Source organism: Scheffersomyces spartinae, assembly GCF_019049425.1.
Source record: "Scheffersomyces spartinae strain ARV_011 chromosome Unknown scaffold_2, whole genome shotgun sequence".
Taxonomy (NCBI): Eukaryota; Fungi; Ascomycota; class Pichiomycetes; order Serinales; family Debaryomycetaceae; genus Lizanozyma; species Lizanozyma spartinae.
In genome coordinates, this window is record NW_025065049.1 from 662,655 (window position 1) to 683,629 (window position 20,975).

Here is a 20,975-nt window from a genome sequence, read left to right on the forward strand (position 1 = left end):
ACCACTTATGGGAGAACTACTACTAATACAACGTCTGTATATTACGTACTTATATTAGGTGTATGTTATTTAAATTATCATTAAAGGGAACTAGGAGACTTTCGGCGCTACCACTTCAAGTTGCCCCGGAAAAACTCCCTACCTCAATCCGGTCTTATCTATTAGCATACATGTACTCTACGGATTAACTAGCTACTAAAAGTATTGTAATTCAAGATAAATAAGAGCTTATACATATACATACACACACACAAATATATATATATATATATATATAATATCTCTTTAGTATAGAAGCCCCTTAATGAGAACCAGCACCTCTGCTAACAGTTTCTAAGACAGATTCATAGGCAACTTCAGAAAAGTCAGTACCTTGAATATCAGTAGAGATACCATTTAAAGCCTTTCTCAAAGCATCCTTTGATGAAGCATAAACCATCTTAGCTCTGATTGGGGCAGTGTCTGGAGACCAGGTAAAGAAAACAATCTTGGATCTCTTACCTTCACCATTACCGATTTCATATTCGAAATCATAAATGGCATACTTACAATCATTTTCAGGTAACTTTTCCAAGAAAGCATCATAATCTTGTTCAGTACTTGTTTCTTCCACCACAATTTCGGTCTTGGAGTCGTTCAATTTGAAGATGATAAACTTGTACTTCTTACCCAACTTCAAGTCGTTGAAAGCACCTAAAGATGCATCTGCAACAGCAACACTAAAAACGAATTAGTATTTATCAATAGACAGTACAATACACTGTACAATACAGTATAGTATACTATTACTATGCTATAGTCAGTATAGACTGTACAGTACAGTATAGTAATATAGGGTTATTAATAGTGGTCAATGGGCCCTAATCTTCCTTACATACCCTGATCTTGACTAAAGAAGCATACGTTAGTAATTGATCTAATCCGTTATACCGTGACGGGTTTCCCGAACGATCCACACCGGTCTGAGCCCAATATCAATTCCGACACAATCTCCGTACTGTTCCACGTCAATCGACACGTCACATACCATTTCTTAGTGTATAGGATTTAGAGATAATAATAGAGTAACAATTAGACGCAACTGTTTCTTTATGCTTGAACAGAACACGTCGATTATGAATTGGTTTTGTTGAACGTCGGTTCACTTGTGCCTCCTAATTTTTCTCTGTCCAAAGTCACGTGACAATGACTGGAATGTTGAAGGGGAAACAAAATACGGATTTGTAGTCTACAAACACATACAAGCAAGACATACTCCATACTATAAGGTTAGTTTATGGTCATTACTTCCTGATGCTATAACCCTTGTAAGCAAAAAAAGAATTGGTTATCCATAGTCCAAAAAAAGAGTTGTACTTGAACCGTCGTAGACAGGATTCGAACCTGCGCGGGCAAAGCCCACTGGGACCTGCACCCAGCGTGTTAACCACTCCACCACTACGACCAATTCGAGGAATGTTCACAATTACAAGACTAAGACAACCAGAATTAACGGGCTATACACTAAAGCTGAAAGTACGGCCGCCAGATCGGTCAAAAAGTTTACGACAACCATGGGTTTGAATGGGAGTCAACCACTAGTTCCATTCCAGCTACTACTGGTACTACGTCCACTGCCACCACGACGTCCACTGGCACAACTACTTTCACTCGTACCCCGATTTGACAGTCGCTCGTTAATGCTGGGGAAAAACACACTACCGAAAAAACAACCCATACCATTGCAAGGTTTCTACAACAATAATCATTAGCCATACCACGGAGATCGTGAGCCAGGATGGACTACTACGAGATTCTAGAGGTCGAGACCTCGGCAACAACGGCAGAGATCAAAAAGTCATATAGAAAGTTGGCATTAAGGTATCATCCGGATAAAGTAAACGAAGAAGGACGAGATGAGGCAGAGGCAAAATTCAAAGAATTGACCAATGCCTATGAAGTGCTTATTGACGAGACAAAGAGACACAATTATGATTTGTATGGTAATGCTGAAGGTCCCAATGGTGATAATGGTGGTGGATATGGTGGATACGACGATTTTTATGGAGGTGGAGGGGCCAATGGGTTTGGACCGGAAGATTTCTATCGATTCTTTAATGGAATGGGTGGTGATGAGTATGGGTATGCTTCCTCCTCCCCACCTAAGCCTGCTGTTCCTCGTACCGACGATGCCACAATAGAAGTCGACGTGACGCTAGAAGATTTGTTCAAGGGTAAGGTGATCAAAACCACTATCACTAGAGATATATTGTGTACGCTCTGTGATGGGGTGGGATACAAGAAGAATGCCATAAATAAACAATGTCCAGATTGTGACGGGAAGGGAGTGGAAATTAAGATAAAGCGATACGGACCCGGAATCATAAGACAAGAATCAGTTAATTGTACCAAATGTGAAGGTAGAGGTAAAATCTATCGATCTAAAGATAAATGTAAGAAATGCTTAGGGTCCAGAGTTCAAGAAGAAACCAAAATATATGAATTTGAAATCAAAAAGGGAGCTCATTCTGGGGAATCCATAGTTCTTGAGGGTGCAAGTGATCAAGCTCCAGGGAAACAATCTGGTGATATAAGACTTACTTATAATTGTAAGCCACATGATAGTTTCCAAAGGAAAGGTGATGACTTGTATATGAAATACAAGATTACATTAGTGGAACTGTTGAGTGGATTTTCCAAAATCGTGGCTAAGCATTTGGATGGTAGAGCTTTAAAGATTACCACCCCAAAGGGCAAAGTCTTAAGACCGGGTGATTTTATTAAACTTAAAAATGAAGGTATGCCATCAAAGAAGAAATCAGCCTCTTGGTTTTCTTCTTCATCTTCTCAGAAAAGAGGTGATTTATATATTGAGTTGGAGATAGAATTCCCTCAGGATAATTGGTATCTTGAAAAGAATGATTTGGTATCTTTGCTGAATATCTTACCCACAAAGTTGCAGAATAAACTGGATATTGAAAAGCAGGAAATCCCTAGTGATTGCTTGGAGGATGCCAATGTTGAAGATATTTCAGATATAATTATCACCAACAAACAGCTGTTACCTCAGGAGAAAGAACATCATGAAAATGGCCATGGCCATGGTCATAGAGGGCAAGGCTCCAATGGTCAACCTGAATGTCCTCAGCAATGAATTCATAATGGTATAGAACTTTGTATATATGTAAACCGAATAATCATCAGTTCAATAACTCATCAAGTTCGTCAATAGTTAACCCAACGTCATCCAAACTCATATCTTGTTCACCACCACTAAAATCTTCCTTATCATCCAAGACGATTTCTTCAAACCTGAGATCATGTTCATTCTTCCTTATTTCTGGATACTCAAAGTAGTTATCTTTTGTCATCTTTGTAACATTATTCAGACGTAAGAAATCAAGCGCATTTTCTCCAAATGGTGATGCAACGTCTTCCAATCGTTCAGGAATTGTTTCTATGCTATTAGGGTCATCAATCAAATGTGAAGGCACTTTCCCTATGATTCTCTTATTCAATTTATCATTCATATATTTGTCGACTTCAGATGGTAGCCGCCTCGACACAGATTTCTTAGGATCCATATTCGTGGCATTTAACCGTGGAGTTGCTATAGGAGCCTGTAAATCAGGTACAGGCATGGACTTGAGGGATGGTATTTGAGGTAATGATGCATTAGTGAATTCCAGCTTCACTAGGGAATCAGTGTATGGTATAGCAGGCAGGGGAGACACCGACAAAGTCTCTTCCAAGTTCTTGAAATTCAATACAAGATCATGGTTAGGTTGCAACACAGGAACCAGTGTTCTATAGCACGACTCCACGGCAGAAGCAGATCTTGAAATAGGTCTTGGTTGAACCAGTGAGCTGCCTCCAGTAACTGCACCAGCACCAGTAACAGCACCAGCACCAGAAACAGCACCACTACGAGCATCTATCGTTGAATGAGACTTTCGTAACATAGGAATATGAGTATTGATATCTTTACCACCAAGAACCTTCTTCAGTTTTCTCTTGGGAACATTGTCATAGGGCCCAGTGGTGGCACTCCGTTTCAATGTCCCAAGGGGTTTACCGCCCTCACGATTGATCCATTGTTTAACATTAGCGTCTAGAATGTTTTCTTGGTCCAAGTACTTGGAGCTTTGCGACATCGTCGGATATAAAAGACGTTCCTATTGATGTATTTACTTCTTTGTATGAATCAACTGGATAAACTTGAACCAACTAATTGATGTTAGCAAACTCCGAATAATTAAGGAAGGGTTAGTAAGTACCCTGTGGTTTGTTTACTGTATGTTTTTACTGATGTTTATTTTGTATTTGTTTTTCCGCACTATCACCAAAGTCGTGCGAGAACCAATTAAAAATCCTGTACTTATTAATCGTAAAGAAGACATAGTCCATGTAGTAATAGTACTACATTGCATACGGACCAAATAGTATTACTGTATAACTATACTCGTATATACAGTATATACAATACATACAACGGGTCATGTCGGTTGGTCTGCTGTTCCTCTTTGGAACAGCCACTTCCAACTACTCTGTTCTGAATTCCAGTCTTATCTACTTGGTGGACTGGATTCTTGCCCTAATCCTCGGGATCTCGTTTATATTTTACTTCCCGAGACTAGTGGGGTTCTTGATCTCACTCTTGCTCCGATGGAGTTTATGGCATAGTTTTGGAATCAGAATCAATATCGAATCCGTAAAGCTTGCCCCATTAGGAGGTCGGATCTTCCTTAAAAATGTGACGTACATGAATACAGATATGACGGTGTCTATGCTTAATGCCACGTTGACTTGGCGGTACTGGTATCTTGGAATCACCCGAGTATCTCAATACTATTTTGATACAGGAGATCAAAAGATGAAGACCACAAGGGAATCCAATGAGTCCTTGAGATCACGGATAATAGTTGAAATAGAGGGTCTAGAAGTGTTTTATTATAATAGAGGATTTGCTTATGATAATATTATTAAATCTTTGAGTTCAGATAAGAATCCCAAGTGTGGTGCAGGTGTTTCTTCAAAACTACCACTAAGTGATGATAATCTGTCTGATTCGGAATCCACAATGAGGTTTAGAAAGACTCCATCGAGTTCTTTGACATCGTTAAGATCTTCCTCGTCATCTCCGAAGGACCTTGAAAAGGGTAATGTTGACCAGACTTCTTCCTCGAAGCCCAAACCGGATTTATCGTCCATTCTTGTGTTTCTACCAGTGCATGTTAGAATCAAGAAAGGGTCTTTAGTCATGGGGAATGTCACTACACCTTCCATATTGGTGATATCGTATACTGCTGGTTCAGGAATTATGGATATCACCGAACCTCCTTCTTCACAAGACATTTCTCGGTATTTAAACTCCTTCACATTCAAGAACTTCCAGGTTTGGTTAAAGCCTAATATTAACTATGAAAGACATCGTTATTTGAATACCAATACCGAATTCTGGAACAATAATGATCTTAATACGTCTAAAGCTAAGGATCACGAACAAGGGAGGACCCGTACGAAATCTAACTTCACCGGATTAATTAATCTCCACGTACCCATTGAAAGAATACGACGAGCTCTACCTCGATTCCCCTTCCATCGTCATCATAAGCAGCCAAAGGGCGATGAACAAGATGAACATATGTTTGAACAATGGAAGGGGTTAAGACGGTACATTGATAATGATGTGCCTAATGCTGTGTTGGACGTGGCAGGAAGAGATGAAGAATATGCAAAGTATAGTTTAATTTTGGATTCTGAAATCACCAGTTTCAATTATTATTGGGATACTTGTGGTACCGTCGAAGATACAGCTACAGCTGCTACAAATGCTCCGGAACATGGAGTAGATATTGAAATTGATAAAGGTACAATTTATTATGGACCATGGGCTGAAAAGCAGAGAGGTCCTATTCAAGAGATGTTCTTCCCTTCTTTATCCCGAGATGCTGAGCCCACTCCATTACCTAAAGTCGGAGAACTTCGACAAATTGCTGGTTTCAAGATTTTAATTCGAGTTAAAGAAGAAGTCATCTTCAGAGTCCCCATTAGAGAACTCAGTAAAGACAAGGAAGTTTATAAGCAACATAAGGTGTCTTCCGGGAAAATAGCCAGACCATTTGGATGGTTAGAACTCAAATTAGATGACGGCTCGGAAATCAATTGTTTCACTTCATTTGTGGGTACAGAAGCAGATGGTTGGCCTCATAGTGTGTATTGTTATTTTGCCAATCCAGAACTTAGTACTTCTGTCAATCATAATGTATTATTTTTGGCAGATAGTCATACTATTGAATGCAAAGTCGGATTCCCACTTAAATGGAATGCTCCATGTTCATGGTCATTCTGCAACGTCAGTGAAAATGCCAAACTCTTCTTTTTAAGGGAACATACTTTCCTTTTCACTGATTTATTTTCTGATTTTGTTAGTGGAGATCCAACCTTATATGAGAACTTTCGTCCCTTTGAGTACATTTTCAATTGGGAAATGAACAATTATAAGCTCTACTTCAATGTGAACGAATCCAACGTTATTGATAACCCTTTGGATTTCTCAAACAACAAGTACTTATCGTTTCAAGGTGATGATTTGCATATTGAGGTCCAGACAACAGCATTGGGTAAATTGACAGCTTCTGGAGTTCAAAACTTCAAGATTAGAACTTCAAGATTTGATTTGGTCCTTGAAACTCCTCCATGGCACACATTCCACGGGTTCTTGGAGGAAGGTAACGTTGTGGGGAGAAGTAAAGAGTTTGAAGTTGTGGGTTCTTATGTTCGAAGGTTTAACGTTGATGTGAACACTGCTGATCACATAGTCATCAAATGTATTGGAGATTATGTTTCATTAAAGTTTTATGGGATAGTGATATGCTATCTTTTTGTGTTGAAGAGTAACTACTTTGGAGACCATATCAAGTTTCAAACTTTTGAGGAATTTGCTAACAAAGTTAATGAGGAAAGTTATGAAAACGTAGTGGAACAACATGAAGAAGAAGAAGCGGAAGAAGAAGAGGCAGACGAAGACAATGACGATAAGATCGATGCATGGAAGATTATCAAGACTGATAATGATGTTGATGTATTCTTTGAATTCCAAGTTAAAAAGGGTTTAATTGTGCTTCCATTCCATATGTACAGTTGTAAGTCCCATATAGGACTAGCGTTTGACTCATTGGACTTGGATATAAGATTTACAGACTATTATATGGACATGCAGGTTGACTTCAGTCCTATTCACGGTGTTTTAGTCAATAATCCCAATTGTGGAATGAACGATGGTGGAGAAGTTATATTTAATGTTCCAGATTATGAGAGACGATATCTTGTGGGGGTGAATCCAGACATCACCATTGACGGGTTAACTATTCATACCCATAGAATGTTTGGTTTACCTCCAGATAACACTACTTTCTATTGTAATTGGGAGTTTGAGGCCGGAAATATCTCCATAGATAGTAATGCTTTATTCATTACTGTTCTTGTTTCATCCATAAAACATTTTGCACTAGGTTATACCAATGTTGAAAGTGGATTGAATGCTCCAGAACCAATTATATGGGATGCAGCCAATTTCAGCTTCAGATGTGAACAAATTTTCATTAAGTTACATCCTGAAGATGCTAAGAATGATGATACCAACTGTATTAGTGTGACCTTGAACTCGTTCCTTCTTAACTTGAATGACTTGCCTCAGAAACGGTACACTAACAAGTTGACCGTGTTGATACCTGAGATTATTGTTAAGGTTATCAATAACAAAAAGATGGTGGCTTACTTGGAGACTTCGCTTCATTTGGATAGCATAGCCCAAAAGGTGAAGATGGTTGACCGTCGGAACCTTCAACAGAATCATATTCGGATCAGTGATGGACCGTTCCACAGAGCTCCGTTTCTTTTATTTATGGAGAACAGAGATGTTGATTATTTGAAAGCAAAGGGAAGCTTTATTACTCCACTTTCATTACCTCGGGTTCAAGTGCCTTTGAACAGTGACTATGCTGAAGAGTACTTTTGTGTCTATGGGACACCCAACCGGTATTTTGCTGACATTCCCGACGATGACGACGACGAAGAAGAAGAAGTAGAATACGATTATGACAAACAGTATGAAGACTACGAAGACCAATGGAGTGGCTTCAGAATTGATGATCTGGAAGGGAAGTTTGATCCTTTGACTCAATACCATGAAGAAGAATTTACACCTTCCTATAAAGTGGACCCGAACACCAAATATGATAGTCTTGTGTTTGACTTGGGGGATGTGAAATCATTTATAAACCCCAAGAGTTTGGTTGTCATAGCCAAAATTATCAAGTCACTAGACGAATTCGAATTGGAAACAGTTATGGACGGGCTACAAAGTAAGGTTGTGTCCAAACTTGAATCAATAATGAATAAGAGAAACATGGTGGATAATGTTCGGTTTGTGACCCAAGAAGTTGACATTAAAGTGGGCGAATTTGAGGTTTCTAATGACCAAGATGCTGTCAATGACATTTTCAACCATGCACTCAAGATACCTTACCTAAAGATCAATGTTTTTGAACCTTCGCTTGCCCTTTCCAAATTACTGAAGATGAAAGATGAACCCATTGAACAACGAACTTCAATGGCATTCCATTGTAAGGAAGTTCTTTGCGCCATAAGCAACCCCTTAAGGTTCACCATGCCTTTGAAATTGAGTTTTAGAGATATCGAGCTTTGGATGATGGAAGAAGCCCATAGGATCACCAACTCTGTCCATTTGCTTGATTTTGATTTGGAAGTTGATCTGGCCAACATTGGGTTAATTATTGATTTATTTGTAAGATACTACGAACTATTAGAGCCAGCTATTGAAGAGTTGAAGTTCAATGGCAAGGCAAAGGAAAAGGCAGAGAGAGAACTTGTTTATCGTTTGACCAAGTTTGCGTTTGAACAAGAAAGAAATCAAGATCCAGATATATTGACCAAACCTCCATATATCTTGCGGTTCAATAAAGATCATATACGGTTTTATGATTGCTGGAAAATGGTTATGAAGCTTAGAGATCTGTTGATGCGTGCAGATGCCACCTGGCTTGAAGAAAACAAATGTCGTTTCAGAAATAAGCAATGGCTTTGTCCACCAGACGCTCGAGCTTATGTTGCCAATAAGTTTCTTAATTGGAGAAGCTGGGAGACGAAGAACCACTTGAGAAACTTCTTTCTTGATGCCGTGTTTGGAGAACAAGAGAAGAAACCAGATTCCAATCAAGCAGACGTTCAAATCCAACTTTCAAAGGGTTCTATACGGATTTTAGGTCCTCATCAAGCAGATTTCATCAATTTGTCTGGGTTTACCACAACTATTTCATTGTTAGAAGAGTTTCAAACGGTTCTGATATTTTCAAAGATGGAGAATGTTGTCCATTTGATGAAATATGATAGTAAGATCACCGATTTAACCATTGGAGTGATTATCACCAGTTTAAAAAAGTTAAAGGATTTAAAAGTCAGTCCGTGGTCAAACGACGTTGATGACAAAGAGGATGACTCCCTGGCACCAGCCTCTGACATCAAACATCAACGCAATATTTCTGTTCTTATTAATATTGGTCGATATAACCAAGTACTTCAAGCAGTCACTGCTGGAGTTCATTTCCATGGAGAAAACTTTATTACTAATTTTGATACCATTGGTACTGAAGAGAACTCGGCCACATCATTTGGGTTGAACTTTGATAAGGTTAGCACTGGGATTTTTGGCGGTGATTCAAGTAGTCAAATCTTGAGTATGGAATTCACAGATATGAAGAGTCTTTTGGCATTGACGGGGAACATAAAAGATGGTTGTAAGGTGGTTGATTTGAAGACAGGCAAGTTTAATCTATCCATGAGAGAGAAGCCATTACTCAAGTCGTTGATCAGCTTTAGAAAGAAGGATTTACCTTTTATCAAGGATCTTATGGAGTTCTTTGGAGATTTTAGTACTGCCACTAACACCAAAAAACCACTGTCCGATTTGGCTTTAACAAATCCATTGGCTTTTGGATTAAAGCAGTTTGGTTTAGTCACGTTGAGCTTTAGAACCCAAGAAGGTAGTTGGGACTTGGATTTGGCGCCCATCAAGGCCTCAGGCTTATTCTACGATACTAGATTGTCGTTTGACTTGGCCTCGGGCATTGGGATATGTCTGGTGTACATTCAAAAGTTTCATGTGAACGTGAGAGTTGAAAGTGCCAGTGTTCTTGAGTTTGAAAACTCATACATCGTAACTTCCATGAAGTTGGCGGAGTTACAAGGGATGTTGATGCTTGTGACTAATATTCGGGTGAACTATACAAAATTACACTCTCCACGGATCGTTACTGCCTTGAATCTAGGGTTACCTGCATTAGAAGCGTTGATAGCGAGGGCTAAAGAGTTGGACAATCTTGTACAAACTATCAAGGCTGGCTTTGAGTCTTCCGAGAAGGAGACGCAGCTACCAAAGACGATCAAGGCACCGTTATCACATTCAGATCCTCCTTGTCCTTTTGACAAACTTGGAATTAAAATTTCCTTTAACAATAATTACTTTGGGATCTCCACTTTACTTGATAGAACCAGGTACGCCTTTGAAGTTGATAATGCTTATTTGAACGTGACAAACGTTGATATTGGTGGTACTGGATCTGAAAGCGATGTTCCAAAGTCGATTTTAATGCCCTTTGTTGGGGAAATAGACATTGGAGGGGCACGGCTTTCGGTAATTGATCGGTTAGTTTCGGTGTACCTTACTACAGTAGTTGATTTTGCTATTGAAGCCAAGATATACAACGAAGCGGACAATTCTAATCACCGGAGCTTACTATTCAAATCATCTCATTCCAGAGTCTGTATTAGTTATGCTCCAATCATCAAGATGGTTCATTTGGTTGACTCCGTGTCCAAAGTGTTTTCGGACTATAAGAAGCCTGAACAAAAGGTGACAAGAAAAACAGTTACATCCACCACAGAGAGGGACGCTGGTAACCACAGCATATTCTCCAAGTTCTCGTCCATTAACATCCTCTGTTATAACTTTTGCGTGGGTTGGATCTTTGATGGGAATAACAGAAGTTGTCCTGGAGTGATGCTTGGTGCCGAGAGGTTTTTTGCTACTATGGATAGTGGATTGGGGAAATATACTGTTGTTGATGGATACTTATCTGTTGCCAATGGTTCACGTTCTTCTGACTTTTATAGCACACTGTCACAATTTGACAGTGCCAACAGAGCCTTTTTAGCCAGAACCCAAGTCACTTATACGACCAGACAAGAAGACACTGGATTAAGGAAGTTAAGGCTATACGTTTCAGGTGATGGACTTGATATCAAGTTCCTTTCCGATTCTTCAATTATACTTGAGATTGCAGCCAACTCTATATCCAATTTAAAGGACTTTTTTGACAAGAGAGACTCTTATAAGCTGAAACCGATTATTCATAGTGAAGGTGGAGAGAAGGACGGCGGAGATAAAGAAGAAGACCCTTTGGCTGCATTGGGTACGAATTTCCATTCTATAGATGTTCTGGCATCATTGGGATCATCCAAGGTCTTGTTCTACCGGTTGAATGAAAGCACCTCTAAGGAATCAGCTCCGGAGTTGTCTCTCATGTTCCCAGCGGTCAAGGTAACAGCCAACTACGTTCATATGAAGGATCTCCGGAGGAAACACAGTATTAAAGTGGATGTCTTCACTGCTTCTTCGGATAATACTTTGTATGCTGCGTGTGTTCCTGTGCTAGGAGACATGGCCTCGGGTATAAAGAGGGCGATGAAAGGGTCTGAAGATAGACATAAGAAGGCTGTAGAGGCTCAGAGTCAGCGCCAGAGTCAGAGCCAGAGTCAGAGTCAGAGCCAGAGCCAGAGTCAGAGCCAGAGCCAGAGCCAGAGCCAGAGCCAGAGCCAGAGTCAGAGCCAGAGTCAAGGACTTGCTGCTATGTTAAAGAATATCGATATACATGTGGGATGGAAGGTGGAAGGCCAGAAGTTGTCTTTAAGTTGTGAGCCAACAGCAAGAGTAGAGACTGTGGTTGGTATAGACGGGATCCTATTCCAAGCCAACACAACTGAAGATTTGGATTACAAAATTGCAACAGCACTTCAAATTGGTGATATCTATGCAACATTACAACATGTGTATTCTCGTGAAGTTAGTGGGACCATTTCCATTAACAATATAGTGTCGTTGACCACAATCCATTTGAAGAACATCTCTGATATCATGTCTGCCACTTCATTCTCCAAGGTTAATGGATATGTGAATGTTAAGCAACTCCAAGACTTGAATCTCTTTAAAGATGTTTGGATACGATCCAATGGCAAGCAGCAATCGTTACAGCATAGTGTTATTAGCGCAGATTCTGGTGCTGGTGCTGGTGCTGGTACTACTGGTACCCCTGGTACCGCTACTGCCGGAACCGCTACCTCTGGAACCACTACAGGTTCCACTAAATCAGAATTGGCCTCTAACAAAAACATTGCTTCACGATTCAAAGAAGTCTCGGAGACTTATGCTGTGCCATGGATGGTCACATTACTCTTCAAAGAGATTTCCATACGGGTGAACTTTGGAACATCGCTAGGGGTGTTTGTACTTTCCATGGACCATCTATGGGGAGTGTCTCGGAAAACCACGGATTGGGCCCAAGACTTGAAAGTGGGTTTAAGATCTTCAATGCTACACGGAGAAGGAAGGTTGAGTGGTGATATTGCTGTGAATGAGATCCAATTACATACAGCTATCAGTTGGAGATTGAAGGGGAAGACTCTTGATGTTCCTTTGATTTTAATCTCTGGAGCCGTTGACTCTTTAACCTTGAAGACACTTTTCGACTACAATACTTTTGCTATTGCCAACATACAAAGGCTCTCTATTGATTTGTTCAATAGTAAAGGTGAGATCACCAGCAAGGACCTTTTGTCTGCCATAAGTAAGTGTGAGAATGCCCAAGTGTACATCACGTCTTTAATGCCTGCTACAGTGGTTGACATCACCAACGCCGTTACGCGGATGGCCCAAGAGAACCGGAGTTCATATCGAGAGATCTTACGAGACTCGTCAAAGGATAGAGGAGCAGTTAAGACAACAGACAATTTTCTTAAGGCTTCTCTTGATATTTTACAGACTGTCAAGAAACTTGAAGCCAGGTTCGAATGTGTGATTGGTCGGTTATATTTACAAGTATATCCTTCATCGTTTGAAGACTCCAAAGTTCTTGTGATCAAGCTGGACCAACTGCATGCTACGTTCAAGCAAAATGAATATGCCAAGGGGGTTTCGAACGACTTGGAATTGATGCTTAATGATTGGACCATCTCCTTATCGAGTATCAAGCAACAAGCTCTGGCTGATTTCATTAACCAATGTAACGTTGAACAGTTCACAGTTCATGCCACCAAGGCCAAAGGTGGAGTCATAGTGATTTTCCCGTCGCTCAAGATCTCCATGAGAACGTTCCAGAAATACAACACCAAGTTGATTGAGTTTCTTTACCTGTCGTCGTTTGGAGGCACCGTCAACATCAGATGGAACTTGGGCCTGATCAATTTCATCAGAGAAATGATCAGCATCTGCACCCGAGCACTTGCTGCGCGTAAGGACTTTCAGAACAAGAATGCCATAGCATTTTCCATAGACATGTTGGAGAATCAGAACACGAACAACCAAAGAACAGACGGAGACTTCAAAGAGTATACCAATGAAGAAATTGATCAAGCTATTGAAGAAACCATCGATAAGGTCACAGAGCATTTGGAGTACACTTACGAACCACTTGTACCTCCTATAATCGAGACTCCACAAATCAAAGAACTAGGAAACGCCACTCCTCCAATGGAATGGTTTGGTGTTCACAGAAACAAGTTCCCCATTGCTACTCACCAAATAGCCATAGTGGGTCTTCAAAAACTACTTCATGAAGTCGAAGTACAATATTCTAAAGTATTAGGGAAAGCATAAATTATAATGGTTATATACAAGGAAGTGAACATATATATTACAGACAGAGGCAATGTGACTCTCTGCCTGTCTGTCTGTCTGACTGGAAGACAGCCACTGTGTCTAATGACTCAAATACCATCTACCCTTTTGTCTTCTCTTCTGGAGGATCTTCTTCCCATTCTTGGTTCTTAACCGGGCCAAGAACCCGAACGTTCTCTTTCTCTTTAATGTAGATGGCTGGTACGTGTTCCCTCTAGACTTGAATCTTCTTTGAATGAGTCCCAACAATGAAGACCATGGACCTTCTGGTTGTTGTATCAATGTTTGAGGTCTGAAAGTGGAGATTGGCTTCACCAAACTGGAAAACTGACGTGCCACAATCTGAGACATCACAGGACTAACGCCCCTTCTTATCCCAACACCAAACATAGTAATACAATGCAGATATAGTGGAATATATCTTTGTAAAGGAATGCTCTCTACTGTGGAGTTCATTATAAAATTTTTCGAGTATGAATTATCACCAGAAGTCGTGCGCTTACCGATGCGACTTTTCCCATCTGTAAAAGAGATGAGGTTGGATTCAAGTCAAGTTAGGTCTAGCTTACGTCGTCATTCTAGAAGTCAGCTCCTTATTAAGATGTCGTCTGTTACTCGTCCCAAACGGTTCATCCCCTCTGCAACCAACACACCAATCACCGTGCACATTAACAAGAGTGAGAGCATTAGCAAAGACGAGAGTGAGCAGATCTTGAATGAGTTCATACTTGCTAGCGAAGCCATTTCCTCCACGTTACCTGGGTCTAGCGAAGAGATCACTTTCTATAAGACCGGGTTGAGTAACTCTACGGGGAGCAATGCCGTGTTGGCTCAATTGAGAAGAATACAAAGAGACTTGAGGGGTTTACCTCCCATGGCAGCAGAGAGTCCTATAGAGAGTACTGGGCAGAATAAGAGAACTAAATTTGATGAGGACGAGGAAGAGAAGCCTAACAAGAAGATTAAATTTGATGAAGAGGAGGAGGAGGCAGAAGTCGAGGAACAGGAAGTAGTAGTAGAAGAAGAAGAAGAAGAAGAAGAAGAAGCAGAAGCAGTTGAAAAACCGGCACAAGAAGCTGAAGCTGAAGCAGACTCAAAGAAAACAAAGAAGGAAAAGAAAGATAAGAAGGAGAAGAAGGAAAAGAAAGAAAAGAAAGATAAAAAGGAAAAGAAAGAAAAGAAACATAAGTCCTCTTAAATAATTCAGCATAACTTATTTGTACCATAGAATAATTAAATAAATATCACTATATATTCGACACCCTAACACCAACATAATCCCCAAGTTTTGCGTGTACCTACCGAAAACGCCATTTAAAGATCTGATTTGTTTATACAACAAATAATACTAGTACCACTACTAGTACTACTACTAAAGAACCACAGCATCACCGACATGGCTCGGAAAAGACCGAGACGCGCCATTGTGGACAGTGACGGCTACAATGACGACGATGTCACCTTCATCAACAACAGCGATTATGCCGAGCACAGAGATCAAGCACCAGACAGCCTGAAGGAACCTGCTGGTACTGAAGAGGTTGAAGGTGCTCAGGAGTCTGAAGAAGAAGCTGAGGATACTCCGAATATCTCGGAACGTTTGCAGACACCACAAGCAGAACTGAGCCCTAAAGCAGCTACAACACCAGGAAATGGCACCAAGATCGAAGATGGTCACGATGATCTGAAGACACAGACACAGACACATCAGACGCCACCAACAACAGCAATAATGTCCGATAAGACGCGTCTGGCGTTTAATATCAGCTTGTCACCTCCAGGGAAAAGCAGCACGTCCATGTCGAGTCCCATGCGTTCTGAGTATAGATTCACGTCTCCCAGTAAAAGACGTGAGACTGTGGACCCGTTCCCACGGAAGCCCAACGAACCCAGACTCGTGATTTCGGAAATGGTACTTGACAATTTCAAGTCGTATGCTGGAAAACAGGTGATTGGACCGTTCAACCATTCGTTCTCTGCTGTCATTGGTCCAAATGGTAGTGGTAAGTCCAACGTCATAGATTCAATGCTTTTTGTATTTGGATTCCGAGCCTCTAAGATGAGACAGGGGAAACTTTCAGAGTTGATCCATTCGTCTGATGGCCAGAAATTGGATTACTGTCAAGTGGATATTCATTTCCATAATGTTCTTGATTCGGAAGATGAACCAGGAAGTGCCACCGTATTACCCGATTCTGAATTAACTATTAGTCGTAAGGCTTTTAGAAACAACGGTTCACAGTACTACATCAATGGCCGATCCAGTAGTTACACGGAAGTTACGACTTTACTTCGGGATAAAGGTATTGATTTGGACCACAAGAGATTCTTGATCTTACAAGGTGAAGTTGAGTCTATAGCTCAAATGAAGCCCAAGGCAGAGAAGGAAAACGATGATGGGTTATTGGAGTATTTGGAGGATATTATTGGAACTGCAAGTTATAAGAGTTTAATTGAAGAGAACTTGGTTAAAATCGAAGGGCTAAATGATGTTTGTCTTGAGAAGGAGAATAGATATGAATTGGTAGAGAAAGATAAAGATGATTTGGAATCAAAGAAAGACGAAGCCTTGGAATTCTTATTGAAAGAGAAGGAATTAATTAATAAAAAGTCTCTTCAATTTCAATCGACTTTGATGTCATTAAGGAAAACTTATAACGAAAATGAATTGGTAGCCAATGAAATAAAGGAAAAATTACAAGATGAAAAGTTAAAGACCAAAGATTTAGACAAGAGTATTGAAGAAATCAAAGCTCAAGACGTGACTTTAAACACAGGATTGGCTAAAGTCATTAAAGAACTTTCATCTTTTACCACCAGACAGAAACAACTTACAGCCTCTGAAGTTTCCTTTGACGAGAAGCAGAAGCATCTCGAGAATAAAATAAAAAAGATAACCAAAAGTAAAGAACAACTGGAACATAAGCTTCGAATGACTCAACAAGAATTTGATCAGAGTAAAGATGAAAGACTGAAATTTGAAGCTGATTTGAAAGCACTTGAAAATGAATTAGAAGTTGAAAAGGCAAAATTGAACGAACTTCGGAGCAAACTTACAACTAAAACGGCCCCATTTTCAAAAGAAATACAAGAAATCAAGACCCAGTTAACTCCATGGACGGACAGATTAAAACAGAAGGAAAATGCTCTTCAACTTATACGACAAAAGATTGAAATCATAAAAGGAGAAAAGGAAAATAGCATAAAACAGATTGAAGATGCTAAACAAAGACTGCATTCTATCAAAGTGGAAGGGAAACTGAAAGAAACGGCATTATTAGAAGCTGAAGACAGTTTGACCACAATTTGTGAGCAAATACAATTAGGTGAACAACAATGTGCTCAACAGCAGAAAGAAGTTGAACGTAAGAAACAATTTCTTCAAAAAGCAAGACAGAAAACAGATGACGCCGCTAATTCTTTAGGCAATTTCCAGAATAAGAATAAGGTGCTATCGAATTTGTTTCGCTTACTGAAATCGGGTCGTATTAGTGGATTCCATGGTAGATTAGGCGACTTAGGAGTAATTGATGAGATGTATGATGTGGCTATTTCTACAGTGTGTCCAGGTTTGGACTCTTTGGTGGTTGATACCGTTGAAACGGCACAAATATGTATTGACTACTTGAGGAAGAATCATTTAGGGTATGCACAATTTATCTGCTTGGATAAATTAAGGCAATTCAATTTGAACCCTATTCATACCCCTGGTAACCCAAGAACGGTCAAAAGATTATTTGACCTTATTGAACCGCAAGATCCTCGATTTGCGCCAGCATTCTATAGTAAGGTGTACAATACTTTGGTAGTTTCAACACTTTCTGAGGCACGACAGGTTGCTCATGGAGCCAGACGTTGGAAGGTTGTGACGTTATCTGGTGAAGTTGTTGATACTTCTGGTACGATGTCTGGAGGTGGTAACTATAAAGCTCGAGGGTCAATGAGACTTAAAGGTTCTACTTCAGATAATACCCTTGGTGTAGATACTACACCTGAAGAAGTCCAGGAGATGAAAGCAGAATTACAGAAGTTGGATGTTGAATTTGAACAGTTAGAAGCTCAATTCCAGGAACTGCAGAATGCTCTTCGGAAGTTGAATGAACTTAAGCCAACTACGGAATTCAAAATCTCTAGTTTGAGGTTAGATATTGAAACATTAATCCAAGAGAAGAAGAATTCTAGTGCAACTTATAAGCGACTTGTTCATGAGTTCCAAACTAACAACTTAAACGAGAAGTTCACTAAGGAAATAGAAGAGAAGGAGGTTGAAGTGAAACAGCTTGAAGCAGAACGAAGCCAGGTGAAATCGGAGATGAAAGATATGGAGGATCGTGTTCAAATGTTGGAGAATAAGATACTAGAAGCTGGAGGCATTGAATTGCGCTTACAAAGTTCCAAAGTTGATTCAGTTAAACAGCAAATGGAGATTTTGAATTCGAAAAGCTCAGATGGCCGTATATCTGCCAAGAAGCTTGAAAATGATATTAAAAGATATACCAAGCTACTTTCAAGTTCAGAATCCGAATTGGAGGCTGCAAAAAGTGATCTTGAATTGTTGGTGAAGTCACAAGTTGACAAGACCAAGGAGCTCAAGGAGATTGAACTGCGAGTGACTACCCTAGAAAGTTCCAAGTTAGAAATGGAAGAGGAATTGGAGAGTATACGTGACAATCTTAACGAACAACAACGGGAAATTAACCACTTGAAATCAACCCAGATAGAATTGGAAAATAGACTTGAGAAGTACACCAGTGTGTTGAAGAAGGCCCAGATTCAAATCGAGTCCAACGAAGAACATTTACGGGAACTAAGTGTACGTGAAGTTATCCCGTTGATCCAATGGATGAGCGAAGAGGAACAAGAGAAGTACAATTCCGCTGAGATCACACAATTAACTGAAGAAGAATTGGATCAAGTGAACATTGACCAAGTTGATAAGGATATTGAACAATTAGAACAATACATGAGTAGCATTAAAGTTGACGTTGAAGTTCTCTTGGAGTATGGCCAGAAGTTGAATGAGTTTGAGTCGAGAAAGAAAGACTTGAACTTGGCAGTGGAAGAACGTGATGAAGTTAAAAACTTCTGTGAAGATTTGAAGAGAAAGAGATTGGATGAATTCATGGAAGGGTTCAATATCATCTCCATGTCATTAAAGGAAATGTATCAAATGATTACTATGGGAGGTAATGCTGAATTGGAATTAGTTGATAGTTTAGACCCTTTCTCAGAAGGGATATTATTCAGTGTCATGCCTCCCAAGAAGTCATGGAAGAATATCAGTAACTTATCTGGTGGAGAAAAGACTTTGTCATCTTTAGCACTTGTGTTTGCCTTACATCGTTACAAACCTACACCATTATATGTTATGGATGAAATCGATGCAGCTTTAGACTTTAGAAATGTCTCTATTGTGGCCAACTACATTAAAGAGAGAACCAAGAATGCCCAATTTGTGGTTATTAGTTTAAGAAACAATATGTTTGAGTTAGCAAAGCAATTGGTGGGTATTTATAAAGTCAACAACATGACCAAGAGTATTTCTCTTAAAAACCAAGAGATCATGGGATAACACTGTCAATAAAGTTAACTAATATAATAATAGTATTATCATTAGTATTATATTATTATATTCTAGCTGCTGTTTCTCTTACTATACGAAATGGAGGTTCTACCAATGTTGCAAACCCTTGATCACCATTTCTTTTCAATATAAAGTGATTATCGAACCAGTCGATCATCTCCACCAAACTAGAGGTTTCGTTCATTTCCTTTACCAACTTCCGGGACACCACTCCATCAAGCATTTGAGATAAATGATGTTGAATGATTCGGAACGGTAACCCATAACTGGTGGCCAAGTCCCAGAACCGTTCGATGGCCATCCATGGAGTCTTATCATAACCAGCAAACATCGCTGGGTTGGCTAAGGCTCCTCTAGCAGCCATTATACCATCAACGCCTGTGAGGTCAGCAATAGCTTGAGCATCTTCAACAGTGAAACAGTCTCCATTGGCTACAACTGGACAACTAACGTTTTGTTTAATGGTTTTGATGGCATCCCAATTAGCCGGTTGTGATGATCTGGTGGTCTTTGTTCTACCATGAACAGTAATATAATCCACTCCAGCTGCCTCCACCTTCTTTGCAAAGGCTATGGTTTCATTGATATCTTTATGGATTCTAATTTTGGTTTCCAACGTAACCTTATCTCCGTACTTGCGTTTAACGGCTGCCACCATCTCCGCCACTAACTCCGGTTCCAGCATTAACGCTGCTCCAATCCCCTCTCGGACTTGCTCCTTAATAGGACACCCACAGTTGAGTCCTATACCATCAACATAGGGATAAATCATTTCCACAAACTTTAAGAGATCTTCCACATTGTTCACTCCGACTTGAACCACAACACAACGGTCCAGTTCATTGGTGGTAAAGTCACTGTACCTGGCCACTTCGTTCCGGACAAATTCTCGGGCCAATATCATGGGGGTATAAACTATATCTGCATTGAAATGTCGACATAGTTCTCGAAACGGTAACTTGGAGTATCTAACCATTGGGCCTATAATATATGCTGGTCTTCCTTTGGTTTCCCATGTTGTCTGAAGTATATGAAGTGGATTATAGAGTGGGTTTCTGTGATCCCCAAGTGAAAGCAGATTGAATTCTGGAATACTCATGATGGCTAACTTGGTCTAAACGAGAGTGTAATGTATGGATGATTCACTAGGTATATATATGTTATCAGCAATTTTTTTGTGGTTATATGTTCCGATGAGATACGGGATATCATTGCCCAAAACGGTGAACACACGCGCACGCCCAACTAGGAAAGTATTGACGCAAACATATACGCACTACATAATTAATATATATTAATTCCTTCCCCGTTATTATAATTATAATAATATATAGTAATATACATGAAGTACAAATGAGATCTAAAGTGGTGACGACCAAATATAACCATATTTGGTATAAAGGAATAGTATTTGTACAAGAATTATCTCCCACTAAAATC

At 39.9% G+C, this 20,975-nt stretch overlaps 8 protein-coding genes and 1 non-coding gene across 9 annotated transcripts; 4 read left to right on the plus strand and 5 right to left on the minus strand.

Annotated features, from left to right (window-relative positions):
• Positions 1 to 301: 301 nt before the first annotated feature.
• Positions 302 to 1,260, minus strand: COF1 (cofilin; the record flags this gene model as incomplete). Its single annotated transcript, XM_043193116.1, has 3 exons — positions 302 to 719; positions 879 to 889; positions 1,243 to 1,260. The coding sequence occupies 3 exons, from the start codon at positions 1,258 to 1,260 to the stop codon at positions 302 to 304; spliced, it is 447 nt and encodes a 148-aa protein (XP_043051504.1).
• Positions 1,261 to 1,362: 102 nt separating this feature from the next.
• Positions 1,363 to 1,444, minus strand: KQ657_002346. Its single transcript has one exon. It is a non-coding gene; the product is annotated as a tRNA-Leu (tRNA).
• Positions 1,445 to 1,777: 333 nt separating this feature from the next.
• On the plus strand, positions 1,778 to 3,133 carry KQ657_002347 (uncharacterized protein; the record flags this gene model as incomplete). Its single annotated transcript, XM_043193117.1, has 1 exon — positions 1,778 to 3,133. One exon carries the CDS (start codon positions 1,778 to 1,780, stop codon positions 3,131 to 3,133), a length of 1,356 nt encoding a protein of 451 aa, XP_043051505.1.
• Positions 3,134 to 3,179: 46 nt separating this feature from the next.
• KQ657_002348 (uncharacterized protein) lies at positions 3,180 to 4,133 on the minus strand (the record flags this gene model as incomplete). Its single annotated transcript, XM_043193118.1, has 1 exon — positions 3,180 to 4,133. The coding sequence occupies one exon, from the start codon at positions 4,131 to 4,133 to the stop codon at positions 3,180 to 3,182; it is 954 nt and encodes a 317-aa protein (XP_043051506.1).
• Positions 4,134 to 4,477: 344 nt separating this feature from the next.
• KQ657_002349 (uncharacterized protein) lies at positions 4,478 to 13,930 on the plus strand (the record flags this gene model as incomplete). The annotated part of the gene is made up of 2 exons (XM_043193119.1): positions 4,478 to 4,483; positions 4,697 to 13,930. The coding sequence occupies 2 exons, from the start codon at positions 4,478 to 4,480 to the stop codon at positions 13,928 to 13,930; spliced, it is 9,240 nt and encodes a 3,079-aa protein (XP_043051507.1).
• A 102-nt stretch (positions 13,931 to 14,032) lies between these two features.
• Positions 14,033 to 14,341, minus strand: KQ657_002350 (mitochondrial 54S ribosomal protein bL34m; the record flags this gene model as incomplete). Its single annotated transcript, XM_043193120.1, has 1 exon — positions 14,033 to 14,341. The coding sequence occupies one exon, from the start codon at positions 14,339 to 14,341 to the stop codon at positions 14,033 to 14,035; it is 309 nt and encodes a 102-aa protein (XP_043051508.1).
• Positions 14,342 to 14,552: 211 nt separating this feature from the next.
• KQ657_002351 (uncharacterized protein) lies at positions 14,553 to 15,149 on the plus strand (the record flags this gene model as incomplete). Its single annotated transcript, XM_043193121.1, has 1 exon — positions 14,553 to 15,149. One exon carries the CDS (start codon positions 14,553 to 14,555, stop codon positions 15,147 to 15,149), a length of 597 nt encoding a protein of 198 aa, XP_043051509.1.
• A 198-nt stretch (positions 15,150 to 15,347) lies between these two features.
• Positions 15,348 to 19,523, plus strand: SMC4 (condensin subunit; the record flags this gene model as incomplete). Its single annotated transcript, XM_043193122.1, has 1 exon — positions 15,348 to 19,523. The coding sequence occupies one exon, from the start codon at positions 15,348 to 15,350 to the stop codon at positions 19,521 to 19,523; it is 4,176 nt and encodes a 1,391-aa protein (XP_043051510.1).
• A 55-nt stretch (positions 19,524 to 19,578) lies between these two features.
• On the minus strand, positions 19,579 to 20,634 carry DUS4 (tRNA dihydrouridine synthase; the record flags this gene model as incomplete). The annotated part of the gene is made up of 1 exon (XM_043193123.1): positions 19,579 to 20,634. The coding sequence occupies one exon, from the start codon at positions 20,632 to 20,634 to the stop codon at positions 19,579 to 19,581; it is 1,056 nt and encodes a 351-aa protein (XP_043051511.1).
• Between the last annotated feature and the right edge of the window lie 341 nt (positions 20,635 to 20,975).